The 19,551-nt window shown below is 46.1% G+C and overlaps 1 protein-coding gene across 1 annotated transcript in view; it reads right to left on the bottom strand.

The window, feature by feature from the left end:
- Nucleotides 1–2,699: 2,699 nt before the first annotated feature.
- The window catches only part of minar1 (membrane integral NOTCH2 associated receptor 1), a 99,738-nt gene continuing 82,886 nt past the window's right edge, over nt 2,700–19,551 (bottom strand). Inside the window, exon 3 of the mRNA XM_078529915.1 lies at nt 2,700–2,897. Coding sequence (XP_078386041.1) covers nt 2,700–2,897 — 198 coding nt within the window. The remainder of the gene's footprint in view (nt 2,898–19,551) is intronic.

Here is a 19,551-nt window from a genome sequence, read left to right on the forward strand (position 1 = left end):
CATCTACAAGATGCACTGCAGGAATTCACCAAGGCTCCTTCCAAACCCACGGTCACTACCATCTAGAAGGACAAGGGCAGCAGATAGATAGGAACACCACTACCTGGAAGTTCCCCTCCAAGCCACTCACCATCCTGACTTGGAAATATATCGCTGTTCTTTCACTGTCGCTGGGTCAAAATCCTGGAACTCGCTTCCTAACAGCACTGTGGGTGTACCTACACCACATGGACTGCAGTGGTTTAAGAAGGTAACTCACCACCACCTTCTCAAGAGCAATTAGGGATGGGCAATAAATGTTGGCCCAGCCAGCGACACCCACATCCCATGAATGAATAAAACAAAATCTCAGTGACTGTGCCAATGCTGGGCTTTAACTCAGCTAATCCCTTCAACCGAAGCCAGGATGCAGGAGCCCAGCAATCAAGTTAAGTTGGTCCTCCAGTCTCATCATCAGAACTCAGGTTAGCTGGGTGCTGACCACTACTTTCTGACCAGTGAAATTCAGAATGCGGAGAATTACAGGTCCTGTGTTCTTCGGCTGATGGTGGGTTTGCCTAAAGAGTGAACTGAAGCTTCAAAGACGCATCAAAAGAACATGACTTAATCCTTCATAAAAACAGAAAGTGCTGGAAATAGTCAGCAGGTCTGGCAGCATCTTTGGAGAGAGAAACAGAATTAATTTTTGGAATTGAATATGACTCTTCTTTAGAACTGAAGGAGGGTGGAAATGTAATGGGTTTAATGCCTTCAAAAGCGGGGAGGGGGATGAAGAACACAAGGGAAGCTCTGGGATAGGGTAGAGGGGGGAGATTAAATGACAAAGCTGTCAAGGAACAAAAGGCAAAGGGAGTGGTAACAAAGCATTTGTGTGAATGGCAGAACGATGAGCAGCTCTCTCTGAAAGCAAAAACATGAAAAACAAGATTCAGACAGTCATATGGCAAAAAAACCAGAATCAAAATGGAGGACAGATTTCAAGGTCTGAAATTGTTGAACTCAATTTTGAGAATTCAGAAGACTGTGAAGAGCCTAATCAGAAGGTGAAGTTCTATCCCTCCAGCTTGCGTTTAGCTTCATTGAATTACTGCAATGCAGGCCGAGGACAGAAATGTCAGTGTGAGACCAAGGTGGTGAATTAGCAATGGAAGGCCAGGCTCATGCTTGTGGAGTGAGCGGAGGTGTTCTGTAAAGTGGCCAGCCAACCTGCGTTTGGCCTCCCCAGTATAGGGGAGACCGCTTTGTGAGCAGCAAACAAGTATACTATATTGAATGATGTACAAGTAAATCATTGGCTCACTTGGAAGGAATGTTTGGGGCCTTGGACAGTGAAGAGAGAGGAGGTAAAAGGTAAGTGTTACACCTCCTGCGATTGCATGTGAAGGTGCCTTGGGCAGGTGCCATGGTGTTGGGATGATTGGGAAGTGGACCAAGGTGTCCCGAAGGGAATGGTATCTTCAGAATGCTGAAAGGGGAGGAGAGGGGCAGATGTGTTTAGTGGTGACATCATGCTGGAGTTAGCAGAAATGGTGAAGGATGACCCTTTGACTGTGGAGGCTGGTGGGATAGAATGTGAGGACAAGGAGAACCCTATCATGGTTCTGGGAGGGAAGGGAAGAGTGAAAGCAGAAGTGCAGGAAGTGGGTCGGACACGGTTGAGGGCCCTGTCACCTGCAGCAGGCAGAATCCTTGGTTGAGGAAAAAGGAAGACACATCGGAAGTGCTGTTGAGGAGGATTGCATCATCAGAACAGATACGATGGAGACAGAGAAACTGGAAGAGTGGAATGGAGTCCTTACAGGAGGTAGAGTGTGAGGAAGTGTAGTCGAGGTAGCTGTGGGAGTGGGCTTGTAATGAATATTAGTAGATAGCCTATCCCCAGAAATTGAGACAGAGAAATTGAGGAAGAGAAGGGAAGTCTTGGAGATGGACTATATGAAGGCGATAGAAGGGTGGAAATTGAAAGCCAAGTTAATGAAGTTTTCCAGTTCTGGGTGAGAGCAGGAAACGGCACTGATACAGTCATCAACGTACTAGAAAAAAGAGTTGGGGGAGGAGCCTGAGTAGGTTTGGAACAAGGAATGCCCCACAGACCCCAAAAAAAAAGGCAGGGATAACTAGGACCCATGCAGGTAGCCATAGCAATACCTTTTATTCAGAGGAAGTGAGACTGAAAGGAAAAATGATTCAATGAGCGAATAAATTCAACCAGGTGGAGGGCGGTTTAATCCCGAATGTTCCTGAAACAATCAAAAGTGTCTTCAGTTTATTTTAAATTAAATTTGGCATCAAAACATAACTGACCCTCAAATGCTGCTACCCGTGTAGTTATAGTATGACTGTTATTTTCCCAATATGCTGTTTTGTTTACTTCACAAATTAATTTTAAAATGGCACTAACATTTTGATGGTGAGTTCACTGATAACTCATTAGGACACAGATCCGTGGTATACTGTTTGATTGAGTCATGGATCTGTTTGTTTCAAACGGCTGCTTTAAAACAGTGCACAGAGGAAGATTATACAAATATTTAACTCATTGTGCACCAGTGAAGACTAGACAGCCTAGTGTCCAATCCTGTAAACCCACTTATACAACACATATAGGGTTAAGACAGTGATAAAGATCAGCCCCAAATGTACATATTGGAGACTTTGGATATTTATTCAGACTCTTTGATACAAGAATTATAAAAGGATTAAGATTTCATAGTACAAATTGGGACTACAATAACCAAGACCACAGTGCAGATTGCTGCTACAATTAAAGCAGCCATCTTACAGATCTTTGCTCTCCTGAATTCAGCCTCTTTTCGTTTCAGTAAGGAGTCATATCCCGGAGTGTAAATATCTTCCATCCAGTATTCTAAGTTATTTGGGTTTAATGATTCTTGGTTCTGAAATGAGACAGAAAATCATCTTAATATCAGCTGCACCTGATGGCACAAGGCAAGGAGTATAGTCCCCCAGGACTGCTACTAGGTCCCAATCTATACAACCTACTGTCCATTGTTTCCTTTTCTTTCACTGTCATTTCCCCTGGCCTAGGTGAAGGAATTGGTTCCTGATGGGGCAGTGTTGCCAGTGCTTACACAAGAGACCATCCTTCATGTATTCAACAAAAACAAATCCTAATGGATTCGTAGCAATTATATCCTCCCTTTGGAATGTGGGTCAGTAACCAAAGATCATAGGTTAAAAATAAAGGCAAAGGAGTTAGGGGAGGAACAAGGAGAAATGAGCACTATCGGAATATGGAATGCAATATCTGAAAGGGTGGAAGCAGATTCAATGGAAACTTTCCAAAATTAGACATGAAGATGGGAGGGACTAACCTGCAGGGTAATGGGGAAAGTGCTGTAAAGTGGGATCAAACTGAATAGCTCTTTCAAAGAGTCTGCATCAGCTTGGCAGGCCAAATGGCCATCCTCTGTGTCGTAAGATTCTTTGGGCAGAATTGTCCGGTCCCGTTGGCAGCGGGCGTCATGGTGGGCGTGAACAGGCACTATGGCGAGAAAACCAAAAATTGGTTTCACGCCACCATGAAACCAGTTTGCGATTGTCCACTCCACCTGTCAATGGCAGGCTGCCTTTCCCATGTCCAACATCAGGTACTTAATTTTAATGAATTTGCATCTCATTGTTATGCCCTCACACCAGAATCATCCCTCCACGCCACATTTACCACTCACGTTGGCGTGACTTCAGAACGGCCTTTAAATGGCATTCAAATGGCAAGCTGAACTTCGAAGGGAACTCGGAGGTGAGCACACATAGCCTTGGGCAGCACTCGTGGGCATCACTCGTAGGACATCAAGGAAGATGTGCCGCGCATTCGTTGGGGGCACAAGCAAGTCACTTGTTCCCGGCTGGCTTTCAGTGCGGTGCCAGAGCAAGGGCTCCAGTGTGGATCAGGCCGGGGTTGGCGGGAGGGCGGTGGTGGGGTGGGGGACAAGGCAGCACAGACTGGAGGAGGTGCACAACCACGTGCTGGGGGCGGTGGGGGGAGTGGTGAAGGGCCACACACTTGGAAAAGCTTGTCAAAGGTGAACATTCTTCCCACAGCTGAGACCATTCAGCTGCAGCTCTATTGACAGGCTGGGAGTCGGGCCTCTGAAGCTTTTCTGCCCACTCAAGCAGCACAAAAGCCTGAATGTGCCATGAAATGCTCCAGAACAGCTCACCCCTTGGGCACAGGCTGCAACTTAATGTACAGTTTAAGGGGTAGCAGGGCAATTGGCCGACTGAGCAAGTTGTAAAATCCCCTTGCTAAAGTTGGTCATGGAGCAGTCACTGGTGGAGGTGCTCACAGCCCCTGTGCAATGTCTGCATTCAGGTTTGGACCAGTCTCCCCCATGGTTCAAGCTAACAGTGCAGCCTTGCAGTGTGGGTTAGGGGAATGCCTGTGCCTAAGCTGAGAGCACAGCATGCAGTCCAATGGGTAAAGCTGCTGCCAATCGGTCAGGTGGAGTGGGGTGGAGGTGGGTGGGGTTTCGGGCAGCCAATGAGCGCACTACACACTGGCCATCCAAGTGGTGGCCAGCATTACCCAGTATGCATCAAGGAGCCTTCAGTCTTAACCAAGAGATGTTCTTAGGATACCAATGCTAACCCACGCGTCTCTCTCTTTGATCCTGCAGGAGGAGAACATCAGGATCATTGAGCCTGGTGATTTAGCAGGATGCCTCATGGCTTACAGGGAGCAGAGATGAAGAAGAGGAGAACAGCGGAGGCCCCTGGCTCGGCAAAGGGAGGAGCACCTCCCTCAAGATGAAGGGGTGACAGGGCCTGCTGCACACGCAGCTGAAGATCCACAGAGAGCCGTCGCTCATTAGTGCCTCACTAGACCCAGGGTCTATAGACAGCGCCTGTCATTCCTGCAGGTGACGGAGAACCAGTGTCGCTGAAGACTGACCATGTCTAGGGAACTGGTCGGTCACATATGCCGCCTGCTGCAGGATTTGGTACCACGGGGACATGGAGAGTATCCACTGCCAGTGGCTGTGAAAGTGACCGTGGTGCTCAATTTTTATGTTAGTGGCTCCTTTCAGGACTCCACAGGTGACCTGTGTGGGATATCACAAGCCTCCATACACAAGTGTATCCAGGAGGTCACGGGCATCATCTTCACAAAGGTACAGAACTTTGTGCATTTCGCCTGAAATCAAGAAAACCAGGGAGCAAGAGCGCTGGGATTTGCACTGATCTCAGGTTTCCCACAGGTGCAGGGTGCCATCGACTGCACTCACGTGGTATTTAGATCTCTGTGGCAACAAGAGGTCACCTACATCAACCACAAGGGCTTCCACTCGCTGAATGTTCAGCTGGTGAGCGACCACCACAAAGACATCCTGCAGGTCTGTGCGCGGTTCCCAGCAAGTGTACACGGCTCCCACATCCTTAGCAGGTCTCAGATCCCTGACATCTTCCAGGGTCCAGAGAGGCTGCAGGGTTGGCTCCTCAGGGACACAGGCTACCCCCAGATGACGTGGCCAATGACACCCGTGCGGTGGCCTCAGACTGCTGCAGAGCGACAGTGTGAACGAGGCTAATGCCGCAACCTGGATTTTGATGGATCAAATGACAGGCATTTTGAAAATGAGGCTCTGGTGCCTCGGCAGTTCCGGTGGAGCATGGCAATACGGTCACCAGAGGGTCTCGTGCATCATCACGGCTCCACAGCCTGGCACTGCAATGGGGAGAGGGCCTGGCAGAGGAGGAGATGGAAGAGCTGCACGTCTCCCCCGGTGAGAAGGAGGTTGTAGGCGATGATGGTGATGGGATCCTCGAAGGTGAGGATGCCACGATGAAGCCATCACACTGGCCAGACGAGGCAGGCACACTCGGGAAGCCCTCATAGCTGCAAAATTCATTGAGGATGATGACAAGATGCAATGAGGACAGTCCTGACATCCTCACCTTGCACCTGTGCACGTTTGACTCCTGCGTGGTCTTCCTCCTTATGGGTGCCCGAGGGTCCCTGGCTGACTCTTCGAGGAGAAGGGGTAGCTGAAGTGAGATCGAGCTGCCCCGCACCCCTCTCACGTTGACACTGTTGGAGGCCAACTATGGCATCATCGATGGAATTCAGCCTGCGCAGCAGTGCAGGAGTGAAGTCTTGGACCAAGGTTTCCATGGCGGCCGCCATCCTGCCAGAGTTAACCTTGGTGTGTCGGCATGCCGGAGCTATCACCTCGGACTGAAGGTGGATGGACTCTTCCATTGTGCCTTGCAATCTGAGGAGTGCACCAGACATCCCTTCCTGATATTTCCATGATTGTCTTTGCAGCTCCACCATTGAGGACCGAGTCCAGAGGCTCATCATCTGACTTGGACTCAATGGATTCCTTGCCTCCAGCAGTCCTCCGAGTGACTCCTCCTGCTGTGGAACAGATTGTGTGCCGTACTGAATAGATTGTGACCCTAAGGCAGCTCTACATCTAGGTCCCACTGAGGTGTGTGTCGCTGCGCTGGTGGAGGGTGTGGGTGCGCGCCATGACAGGTCTTCAATGGTATTACACTCAGGGTCCTCTTCCAATGTGCACTCGGCACTGGGGTCAGGGTCAAGGTTGCCTGAGGGCGACGTGTCAGATGTGTCTGACAGAAAAGGGCAGAAAGTGGAGACGACGAGTGCTTGGCAGCTGTGTTCAGCACAGAACAGTGGACTCAGAATAGAATTGAGAGAGGGATGATGTGGTGTAGTATCCTCACGTGGGTGTTTGCCATCGATCTCACCGTCACCGCAGGAACAGTCTGGGTCCTCTCCAGCCAGCTTCAACACGCGACTTTCGAACGGAGTGAGGACCTTGATGTCTGGCACTCTAGCCCCGGTCTGGGCCCTCTCCCATTGATTGTGCGTGATCTTGTCCTGCATAAAGACAGATGTAGAGAGTGCGCGCAAGGTACATGCCAGGCCAAATGCGAAGGATGCCAGGCGTGCGTGTGTGCTGAGTAGAGCCACGGGTGGGCTGAGGAGGCAGTCTCCAGAGGAGATGAAGCCAGATGGAGATGTGAGGGTGTGTGTGAGAGAGTGAGTGGTGATGTCCCTTGAGCTGGCAGTGAGTGAGATGCCGGTGAATGTGTGATGGGCTTGTGAGTGTGAGAGTTTAGAGTGATGAGGTGGTTGACTTACCCTGGCAGCACGGATGAGGTCATTCATCCATTGTCTGCACTAGATGGCCAACCTCTTGTGTGCAGCATTGGCATTGACAACCTCTGCCACCACATCCCAAGCCGGAATGCTGAGATTGATGGGCCTCCTCCGGCCAGAGTGGGGGGTAGAGGACACTGCGATGGACCTCCACAGCATCCAGAAGGTGCCTCAGGGATGCGTCACTGAATCGGTGGGGGAAAGTGGGGGTGCAGGAGCTGCACTCTTCTTGGCCATAAGGGCCATGTCTTCACCGGAGCAGTCCTGGCCTGCAAGCATCGAGGACTGTGCACGCGGCTGCCGTTTAAATATAGAGCCTGGCATGAGGAAGTGGCGAGGTAATGGTGTGGCAGGCCAATCGGAGGCCGGCCGCCAGTGATCTGCTGTGTTTCTTGTGACTGCATAATTTATTGAAGTGGGAAGGGGAAAATCTGCCATTGCGGCCTTGGGTAAAACATCTTTTCTCATGCCCGCTACCGCACTTAGTGCAAATCTGGGACCATTCCGCCCTTTGACTGTAACCTACAAATTCAGTCAAAGGTTATGTTTCATTGCACTGTTCTTCAGGAAGATCATCAGCCTGGCAAATGTAAGGTGGAAATTGTTCTCAGTAGACTTGTCAAAGAAGTGATGGCAAGCAATACAAGGACAGATTGAGCAGGGATGTACAAGGCAGAGTGCTCACAATGAAGGAAATGAAGGGCCAAGAAATGAGAGAGATGATCAGACTAGGGATAAATTCCTCAAATTTCCTAGCCTGTCTCTCTCTCTCTGGGGAGAATGTGATGGGAATGATTATAGTTGGATCTGGGGATATGCCAGGGGTTGGTTATATTATCGAATTCTATTTAAGATTTGGAAATGACTTTCTAAGTGCCTCTGGACAATGGAAAGTGGAGATCAGCTTGGGGAGGTTAGGAACCACCTCAGTCGTCATGGTTGTGGGTGTAGGAGTGATTCGCCAACACTCCCTCTCAATGCTTACATGTGAAGAATGGTTATTTGTGTAACTCCGGCAACACTACCCCCACTCCATAACCTGGGTGAGGGGAAACAGAAGTAAAAGACAAGAAAACAAACTCATCTCAATAGCTAGCCAATCACTGGGATAGACTTTTCACAGTTAAAATCCAGCTGGATTCTGTCAACTACCCTTGCAATGAATTTTACTCAGAACCAGATTAGGAATTCCTCTGGCCCTGGGTGCTAAGAACCCTCTAAATCCTCAGCCCAATCCATCACCCACCCCCTCACCCCCTCCCTATCCATTCAAACACAAACATACAGTAAAGTGCATGAAACATATTACAATATAATGAACTTAGGTCAACATTTGCAATTTTTTTGTGTTATGGTAAGCTTTACCAGGGAAACTTAGGGACAGGAAGTGGCCATTCAGCCCCTTGAGGCTATTCCATCATTCAATAAGGTCATAGATGATCTGTAGCTCAAATGCATTGACCTACCTTTGCTCCATATTCCTTAACACTTTGACACATCAAAAGCTATCAATCTCAGCATTGAAAATGTAAATTGTTTCAACCCTTCACAGCTTTTTGGGACTCCATATTGAACTGGATTCCTGGGCATGGGCTCTGTAGGCCAGTGTTTTAATGTGCCCCTGTCCTTACTTCTCTTTCACTAGCTTTTTCCACATGACCTGCCTCTTTATATTGGAATATCCTGGATAAACAAGAGGGGAAAACTTGACATTACCCAACTCTCCCTGAGTTAATCATTACCAACACATACATCACCAGGCTGCATTAATTCTTCTTCCTTACTCTACAAGGGTTTATTGCAGTGCCCTGCTCATCACAGCATTTACAAGGGATGTGGAGGGATGTGTTGAAATGAAAAAGTTTGCTGATATCAGTAAACAACATGATCAGGTGATGAATATTGGGGAGATTGAAAGGACTCAGGAGAAATGGAACAATTGGGATCGACAAAGGGTGGCAAATGGAATTAAATGGAGATAAATGTATAATTGGTGAGGGGAATAGTGGGGGTGGGGGAAGGATCATATGAGAGGAAGTGTAGTAAATCAAAGGGTAACAGTGAGGTTCTAGAACAGGGCAGTGGTTTGGGTAGAGATAACCAGAGTACAAACTTAAGAGTGCCCCAGCAGATAAGGCCAGAAATTGCAAAAATTGTAAAAAGACAAAGTTAAAGTTTTTGTATCTGAATGCTTCCAGCATTTATAACAAAATGGATAAACTGTTAGCACAACTAGAAATAAATATGTATGACCTAATAGCCATTACAGAGACATGGTTGCATGGTGACCAAGGCTGAGACCTGAATATTGAAGAATACTTGATATTTTGAAAAGATATGAAGTTTGGAAAAGGTGATGGGGTAACTCTGTTAATTAAGGATGTCATTAGTACAGTAGTGAGAGATTACCTTCATTCAAAAGAGCAAGATGTAGAATCAGTTTGGATAGAGATGAGAAATGGGAAAGGCAAAAGTCACTTGTAGGAATAGTTTAGATCCCCCTAATAGTCATTACATTGTAGGACAGAGTATGCAGGAAGAAATAAATGGGGTGTGTAAGAAAGGTACTGAACTGATCATAGAATCATGGAACCATAGAAAAGTTACAGCACAGAAGGAGGCCATTCAGCCCATCTTGTCTATGCCAGCCTGAGGACACCCAGGTGCCCTTTCTAATCCCACCTTCCTGCACCCAGCCCATATCCTGCAGCTTACAGCACTTAAGGTGCAGATCCAGGTACTTTTTAAAAGAGTTGAGTTTCTGCCTCTACCACCAACTTGGGCAGCGAATTCCAGACACCCACTACCCTCTGCATAAAAAAGTGCTTCCTCATGTCCCCCCTACACCTTCTGCCACTTATCTTGAATCTATGTCCCCTGGTTCTAGAATTCCCCACCAAGGGAAACAATTTTATCCTGTCCGCACTATCTATTCCCCTCATAATTTTGTACACCTCAATCAAGTCACCTCTCAGCCTTCTTTGTTCTAAGGAAAATAACCCCAACTTATCCAATCTCCCCTCGTAGCTACATTTTTCTAACCCTGGCAACATTCGTGTAAACCTCCTCTGCACTCTCTCCAGAGCTATTATGTCCTTCCTGTAATGTGGTGACCAGAACTGCACACAATACTCCAGTTGTGGCCTCACCAGTGTTTTACACAATTCCAAAGATGTAATTGTGTTAGAAGCAGTTCAGAGAAGGTTCACTGAACTCATTCCTGGGACGGGGGGGCTTATCCTATGAAGAAAGGTTGAACAGGTTGGGCCTATACCCATTGGAGTTGAGAAGAATGAGAGGTGATCTGATTGAAACATATAAGATCTTGAGGGGACTTGACAGCGTCGATCCTGGGAGGATGTTTCCACACATGGGAGAGACTAGAATTCGGGGACACAGTTTAAGAATAAGAGGTCTCCTTTTTAAGAGTGAGATGAGGAGAGTTTTTTCTCTCAGAGGGTCGTTAATGTGTAGAACTCTCTTCCCCAGAAAGCAGTGGAGGCTGGCTCATTGAATTTATTCAAGGCAGAGTTAGACTGATTTTTGATAGACAAGTGAGTCAAGGGTTATGGGGGGCAGGCAGGAAAGTGGATTTGAGACCACAATCAGATCAGCATGATCTTATTGAATGGTGGAGCAGGCTCATAGGATAACACCATAGCTTGGTATTTGCAGGTGTTGCAGTGGCTCAGTGGTATCACTCTCACTGCTAAGTCAGGTGGTCATAATTTCAAACCCCACTTCAGAGACTTGAGCCCATAATCTAGGATGATACTCAATACAGTATTGAGGAATGCTGCACTGTCAGAGGTGTCGTCTCTGAGATGAGAATTTAAACCAAGGCTTCATATTCCCTCTCAGGTGGATGTAAAATATTCCATGACACTATTTGAAGAAAAGCAGGGGAGTTCTCCTTGGTGTCCTGGCCAATATTTAATTCCTCAACCAACATCACTAAAAACAGATTACCTGGTCAGTAACTCACTGCTGTTTATGAGAGTTTGCTGTGCACAAATTGGCTGATGCACTTGCCAACATTACAACAATGACTATGCTTCAAAAGTACATCATTGGCTATGATGTGCTTTGGGAGTCTTGAGGTCATGATGTAATGAAGATACCAGTTCTTCTTTACAGTGACTTTACCACAGAAATATACCCCAGGTATTTTACAGAGGAGAGAAGGAATAGTTGCTGAGAGGTAGGAGAGGTGGTGACTGTTTGGTAGAGGATGCGGGTTTTGAACAAGTTTTTAAAGGAAGAGAGGAAAGTGGAGAGATGGAAGAGTTACTGAGAGATTTCCAGAGTGTAGGGTAAGGGTGGCAGAAGACTAAGAGGAAAACCAGAGGAAGGGAATATCCACTGGAGCCCAGGTTGGAGACCAGAAGGCATGAAAGGAGACAGAAATCAGAGAAGGTTCTAGAGGTTGGATGAGGTAATGCCATGTGGGATTTGTAGGTGAGGATGAAGATTTTAAATTTAATTTACTGAGGAATACAGAACTAGTAAAAATCAATGAAGAAAGAGTTGATGGGTGAATGGGGTGTAATGTGGAAAAGGAAGCAGACTGCAGAGTTTTGGACAATTCAGGTTTTGTGGAGTTTGGGAGAGAATGTGGAAGAAAATGATACCAGCAACAAAGGTGGAAATTAAAAGGATTTGGATTTTAAGTAACTAATCATTGGAAAGTGACACTGTTTGTTCAGTGACACTGCTATTAATCATGTTCTGGGATTTACCTCAAAAGATCCTGATGATACTTTGAGGGAAGCTAATTTAACAATGTTTAATAAATTTTACAAATTTGCTGAGTGACAGTGTATTCGAGACTCACACAGGACACACCAGTAGCACCAATCAATTGGTTGTCCACTAGTGCAGCAACTGGTGACATAGACTTTAAAAGGTCCATTACCTTCACCTCCTTTCCAGTGACCAGCAAAAGCCCATGGCAGGATTGTCCAGATCAACCTGACTTCATGAAGCAAAGGGAGGGATTGTTGGCTCCCATTGACCAATGCAACAGCACTGTAGAGCAGATAGGAGTTCCATTCCATCATGTTTAGCTGAGCAGCCACCAGCTCTATCTCACACTGACCCAACCCTTTTTCCATAAACAGCTCATGCAATGTTGCACAATCATCTGTGGCAGGTTTACACAGAAGAGAGAGGGGTGTGGAAGCAAGGATCCTGGGAGACCAACCTTACACTTTCCAGCCCTTCCATCAACAACACATGCAACCTCAGCTCAGGCGCAATGAGGCCAATTTCAATGGCGTCTAGTGGCAGCATTTTGGAGGTCTTCACAGATCAGATGACCCTTCATAAGAACGAAGAATCACCAACCTAAAGCATTAACCCAATTTTTCTCTCCACAGATGCTGAGCATTAACAGCATTTTCTGTTTTAATTAACAACATCTGTATAATGCCTCTCGGGCATTTCAAGAATCTGATGGTACTATTCAATGGATGTTCCTCCAGTGTCCTGGATAATATTTATCCCTCAAACAGTGTCAGATTACCTGCTCATTTATCTCGTTCCAATTGTGGGGTTTTGCTGTGTGCAAGTTGGCTGCCATGTTTTCTACATTATAACAGTGAATATAATTAAAACGTCCTTCATTGTCCTGAGGTGATGCAAGATGCTGCATAGATGCAAATTATTTTCTTTCTCCAGTTGCTGAATGTATTTCCCTCACTCTGAGGTTTGGCCATGATTCATTCATTCATTGGCTGCTGACTCATGCCAAGAAGCTCAGGATAAACTGCTGTCAGTAATTGTGTTTCAGCACAAGATAAGAGGATACATCTTGTTCCACATCTTGTACCACACTTTACTGAGGCTGGTACCTGATGTCCCAAGCTGTTCCTTGGCCTCACTAGCTGCTTTATACAGGGCTTCAATGCCTGAAGCACAGCATTTAAATAGTTTTTTTTTAACAATAATTCATTAGCTTTATTAGTCATTGTTATCTAGTGCCAGATTAATTGAGTTCAAGTTTGTACTAACACTCAACTGGGAAATGTAGCAGTTTGGTGACATCATGGAATTCAGCCTTTCCATTCCAATTCAGTAGGGAAGAAGATGAAAGCACCTAGCCAAACTGACCTGTGCAATAAGCAGCTGAGGATACATGGACATCACGTTGGCTGATATCTGCAGAGCTCATGAAAGGCGTGAGATAAATGCAATCCCTTTCTTTTAAATTGAATACTTTAGTTTCCTTAATTATTCAGCAGTGAGTGCAGTGTCTCTACACCCCAGATCAGAGCCCTCTACACCCCAGGGCAGTGCCCTCTATGCTCCAGCACAGTGCCCTTTACTCAACAGAGAGGGGCAGGAGTAGACCATTCAGTACAATTATGGCTGATCTTTGGCTTCAACTTCACTTTCCTGCCTGCTCCCCATATCCCTTGACTCTTTGTAAGACCAAAAATCTGTCTGTCCCACTCTTAAGTGTATTCAATGATGGAGCATCCACAAATCTCTGGGGTAGAGAATTCCCAAAATTCATGACCCTTTGAATGAAGAAATAGCTGAGGCCCCATTACTGATTTTTGTAGAGATGGTGATGAAATGCTAATGTCACTGGACTAGTGATCCAAGCTAATGCTCTGGAGACATGGGTTCAAATCCCACTACGATGCTGATGAAATTTGAATGCAATTGATAAAAAATCTAGAATATAAAACTAGTCTCAGTGATGGTGATCATGACAACTATCATTGGTTGTTGTAAAAACTCATATGGTTCACAAATATCGTTTAGGGAAGGAAATCTGCCGTCCTTATCTGATTTGGCCTGATGAGACCCCAGGCCGGCAGCAATGTGGTTGACTCTTAACTGCCCTCTGAAATGGCCTAGCAAGCTGCTCAGTTCAAGGCGCAATTGGAGATGGGGGACAAATTAATGTTGACTTTGTCTGATCATGCTATGATTTTCTAAGTGTCAAGACTCCCTTAATAATAGATTCCAGCATTTTCCCAAATGCTGGTGTCAGGCCAACTGATCTGTAATTTCCTGTTTTCTCTTTCCCTCCTTTCTTGAATAGTGGTGTTACATTTGCTGACTTCCAATCTGCTGGGATCATTCTGGAATCTAGGGGATTTTAGAAAATCATAGCCAGCGCATCCACTATCTCTGTAGCCATTTCTTCTAGAACCCCAGTCTGGAGGTCATCAGGACCCGGGGATTGGTTGGGTTTTAGCCCCTTGAGTTTCTCCAGTATTTTTTTCTCAGCTGATATTAATTACCTTAATTCCCTCGCTCTTTTTAACCCCTAGGCTGCCCCATATTTTTGGTGTGGAACTTATGTCTTCTACAGTAAAGACAGACACAAAATATTTGTCCAATGCCTTTGCTATTTCCTCATTCCCAATGATAATTTCTCCTGTCTCTGCTTCAACCAACTAATTTTTACTTTAGTTCCTACCTCCCTTTTCATATACTTATAAAAGCTCTTACAATCTGCTTTTATATTCCTGGCTAGTTTAGACACATATTTAAGTTTTTCCCTTTTTATCAACTTATTTGGTGGCCCTTTGCTGATTTCTAAGACACTCCCAATATTCAGATTTGCTATGATTCTTTGCAACATTATAAACCTCTTCTTTTAATTGAATACTTAACTTCCTGAGTGAACCACACTCTTGGTCTTTCATGCTGAGTTTTTATTTTTCAATGGAATGTATTTTTGTTGGACATTTTGAATTGTTTCTTTAACTGTCTTCCACCGTTTATTTACAGCCATTAGTCTATTAGTCTATGTACCCAATGAACCTTAGCCAGTTCTCCCCTCATACCTATGTCATTGGCTTCATTTAACCTGTTTGTGATTGGAGTATGTCGCTTTGAAACTTAACAAGGAATTCAGTTGTACTTTGATCATCAGTCCCCAGTGGATCTTTCACTCAGAGATTACTAATTAATCCTGCCTCATTACACATTACTAAAGCTAAAACCCTTAGTTGGTTCCACAACATATTACTACAGGAAACTGTCACAAAAACATTCTACAAACTCATCTTTAGACCACCTTTGCCAATTTGATTGGTCCATTCTATCTAAAGATTAAAGACCCCACAATTATTACATTACTTTTGTTACACACTCCAGTAATTTATTGTTTAATGCACTGTTCAACAATACAATAACTGTTAGGGGGACAATAATGTACTCCCATCAGCAATTTTTCTTGCTTTTTAAAAATTCATTCATGGGATGTGGGCTTCGCTGGCTGGGCCAACATTTATTACCCATCCCTAGTTGCCCTGGAGAAGGTGGTGGTGAGCTGCCTTCTTGAATCACTGCAGTCCATGTGGTGTAGGTTCACCCACAGTGCTGTTAGGAAGGGAGTTCCAGGATTTTGACCCAGTGACAGTGAAGGAACAGTGATATATTTCCAAGTCAGGATGGTGAGTGACTTGGAGGGGAACTTCGAGGTCATGGTGTTCCCATCCATCTGCTGCCCTTGTCCTTCTAGATGGTAGTGGTAGTGCATTTGGAAGGTGCTGTCTAAGGAGCCTTGATGAATTCCTGCAGTGCATCTTGTAAATGGTATACACTGCTGGTACTGTGTGTTGGTGGTGGAGGAAGTGAATGTTTGTGGATGTGGTGCCAATCAAATGGATTGCTTTGTCCTGGATAGTGTCAAGCTTCTTGAGTGTTGTAGGTGCTGCACTCATCCATACAAGTGAAGAGAATTCCATCACACTCCTGAATTATGCCTTGTAGATAGTGGACAGGCTTTGGGGAGTCAGGAGGTGAGTTACCCATTGCAGGATTCCTAGCCTCTGACCTGTTCTTGTAGCCACAGTCGTTATATGGCTAGTCCAGTTCAGTTTCTGGTCAATGCTAACCCCCAGGATGTTGATAGTGGGGGATTCAGTGATGGTAATGCCATTGAATGTTAAGGGGGGATGGTCAGATCTCTAGTGTTGCAGATGGTCATTGCCTGGCACTTGTGTGGCATGAATGTTACTTGCCACTTGTCAGCCCAAGACTGGATATTGTTCAGGTCTTGCTGCATTTGGACATGGACTGCTACAGTATCTGAGGAGTCATGAATGGTGCTGAACATTGTGCAATCATCAGCGAACATCCCCACTTCTGACCTTATGATGGAAGGGAAGCCATTAATGAAGCAGCTGAAGACGGTTGGGCTGAGGACACTATCCTGAGGAACTCCTGCAGTGATGTCTTGGAGCTGAGATGACTGACCTCCAATAACCACGACCATCATCCTTTGTGCTAGGTATGACTCCAACCATTGGAGAGTTTTCCCCCTGATTCCCATTGACTCCAGTTTTGCTAGGGCTCCTTGATGCCACACTCAGTAAAATGCTGCCTTGATGTCAAAGGCAGACACTGTCACCTCACCTCTGGAGTTCAGCTGTTTTGTCCATGTTTGAACTGAGGCTGTAATGAGGTCAGGAGCTGAATGGCCCTGCCATAACCCAAACTGGGCTCCACCCAAACTGATTCTACTTTATGATGTTCCATGCCAAGATCCTTCCTCTCTAATGTCTTTCTGCTTTCCTTTAGTATCGGGGCTATCACTCCGATTATGCCATTCTTTTTATAGACGGGGTGGCAGCATGGGGGTGGCATTCAATGGCTTCCTCCCTTCTCGATGCCAGGTTCCCCGATCAGGCACTGAGTGCATGACAACAAGGAACCTTCCTGGGAGTCCACATTGGGGTCTCCACATGCTAAGGCACCCTGCTCACCGCTGGTTAAGTACCAGTGGGCTGAGGCCCTTAAGTTGGGCATTCATTGCCCAGTTAAGAGTCTTAATTGGCATTGGGATGGGAAGGCAATCCACAAGTTTTTCTGCCCAAACTGAATCAGGGTAGAGGCTGGAAGACAGTCGGGTACCCATCCAGAACCTTGCTGCCCAATTAAATGCATCCCCACCTCCAAACTCAACTCAGGGGAGGACATTAAATTCTGCCCCATGTCTCTGTAATGGCAATTAGATAGGCGGGAATGTGGAGTTGAGGTTACAATCAGATCAGCCATGGTCTTATTGAATGGCAGAGGAGGCTTGAGGGGCTGAGTGGCCTACTCCTGCTTCAGATTTGTATGTATGTACATATGCATGTATGTAAAGCATTTAACTTTATTTGTACCACTAGTTCATCTATCTTATGGTGATGCTTTACACATTCAGATAAAGAACCTTTAATTCTGCTTTTTTACCACTATTTCCTGAATGGACATTAGTCGCTGATACATGGCTACTGTTAAATTCTCTGTCCCTTTCTGTCCCATTCCGTGTGCCTTTCCCCACATCAATGTTCTGTTCCCTCCACCTTTCTCTCTGAACACCTAAGTCTCCTTTCACCAGAACCCTCCCCTTACTCTGTTAGTTTGAAGCCCTATCAACAGCCTAGTTCTATGATTTGCCAGGACACTGGTTCCAGACTGATTTAAGTGGAGCCCACCCTTTTCCCTAAGTGCTAATGCCAGTGCCTCATGATTTAAGACCCCTTCTTCCCATGCCACTCTTTGAGCCACATGGTTACTCCTCTAATCTGCTTGACCCGATGCCAGTTGGCGTGTGGCTCAGGTAACACTCTAGAGATGATTACCTTTGATGTTCTGCATTTTAACTTGGACCATGATGCCCCAAATTCTCAGGTAGTGTGGTAGTAATGTCACTGTACTACTGGTGATATCACTGGACTAGTAATCCAGAGGCCTAGGCTAATGCTCCGGGGACATGGGTTAAAATCCCAACGTGGCAGCTGGTAGAATTTAAATTCAATTAATAAAATTTGAAATATAAAGCTAGTCTCAGTAACGGTGACCTGAAACCACCGTCATAAAACCCATCTGGTTCACTAATGCCCCTTTAGGGAAGGAAATCTGCTATTGTGGTCTGGCCTAAATGTGACTGCAGATCCCATTGCAATGTGGTTAACTCTTAAATGCCCTCTGAAATGGCCTAGCAAGCCACTCAGTGTATCAAACCGCTACAAAGTCATAAAGGAATGGACCACCAGACATCGACCTAGAAAACCAGAAGCCTAGCTCTGTCAACCCTTTAAACTCCTCTTACTAATACCTGGGGACTTGTGCCAAAAATTGGGAGAGCTGTCTCACAACTAGTCAAGCAACAGCCTGACATAGTCATACTCACTGAATCATACCTTGTGGACAATGTCCAAAAACACCACCATCACCATTCTTGGGTATGCCCTGTCCCATTGGCAGCACAGTGGCAGACAGTTGGGAGGGAGTTGCTCTGGGAGTCCTCAACATTGATTCAGGACCCCTTGTTATCTCATGGCATCAAGTCAAAAATGGGCAGGGAGAGCTCCTGCTGATTATCACCAACCACCCCCCCACCCCTCCCTCAGCTGATGAATCAGTGCTCCTCCATGTTGAGCACCAATAGAAAGAAGCATTGAGGGCAGCAAGGACATATAATGTACTCTGGGTGGGGGACTTCAACATATGTTCAATTCAGTAGCGCCACTGCTGACCGAGCTGGCTGAGCCTTAAAGGACACAGCTGCTAGACTGGGTCTGCAGCAGGTGGTGAGAGAGCCAGCAAGAGGGAAAAACCTATTTGATCTTCTGCTCACCAATCTACCTGTTGCAGATGCATCTGTCCATGACCATATCGGTAGGAGTGACCACCGCATAGCCCTTGTGAAGATAAAGCCCCAACTTCACATTGAGGATACTCTCCATTATGTTCTGTAGCACTGCTACTGTGCTAAATGGGCTAGGTTTCAAACAAATTGAACAACTCAAAACTGGGCATCCATGAGGTGCTGAGGGCCACCAGCAGCAGCAGAATTGTACTCCACCACAATCTGTATCTCATGGCCCAGCATATCCCCCATTACTGTCAAGCCAGGGGATCAGCCCTGGCTCCATGAAGAGTGCAGGAGGGCATGCCAGGAGCAGCACCAGGCTTACCAAAAAGTCAGGTGTCAACCTGTTTGAAGCTATATGGCTACTTGCACGCCAAACAGTGGAAGCAGCATGCAATAGACAAAGCTAAGTGATCCACAACTAATCGTTCAGATCTAAGCTCTGCAGTCCTGCCACATCCAGTTGTAAATGGTGGTGGACAATTAAACAACTCACTGGAGGAAAAGGCTGCACAAATATCCCCATCCTCAATGATGGGGGAGCCCAGCACATCAGTGCAAAGGGCAAAGGCTGAAGCATTTGCAGAAGTGCTGGGCGGATGATTCATCTCAGCCTCCTCTGGAGGTCCCCAGCATCACAGGTGCCAGTCTTCAGCCAATTCAATTCACTCCACGCAATATCAACAAACGGCTGAAGGCACTGGGCACTGCAAAGGCTATGGGCCCTGACAACATTCCAGCAATAGAGCAAAAGACTTGTGCTCCAGAACTTGCTATATATTTGTGTCTGTGT

Source organism: Cetorhinus maximus, chromosome 26, assembly GCF_964194155.1.
Source record: "Cetorhinus maximus chromosome 26, sCetMax3.hap1.1, whole genome shotgun sequence".
NCBI classification, from domain to species: Eukaryota; Metazoa; Chordata; class Chondrichthyes; order Lamniformes; family Cetorhinidae; genus Cetorhinus; species Cetorhinus maximus.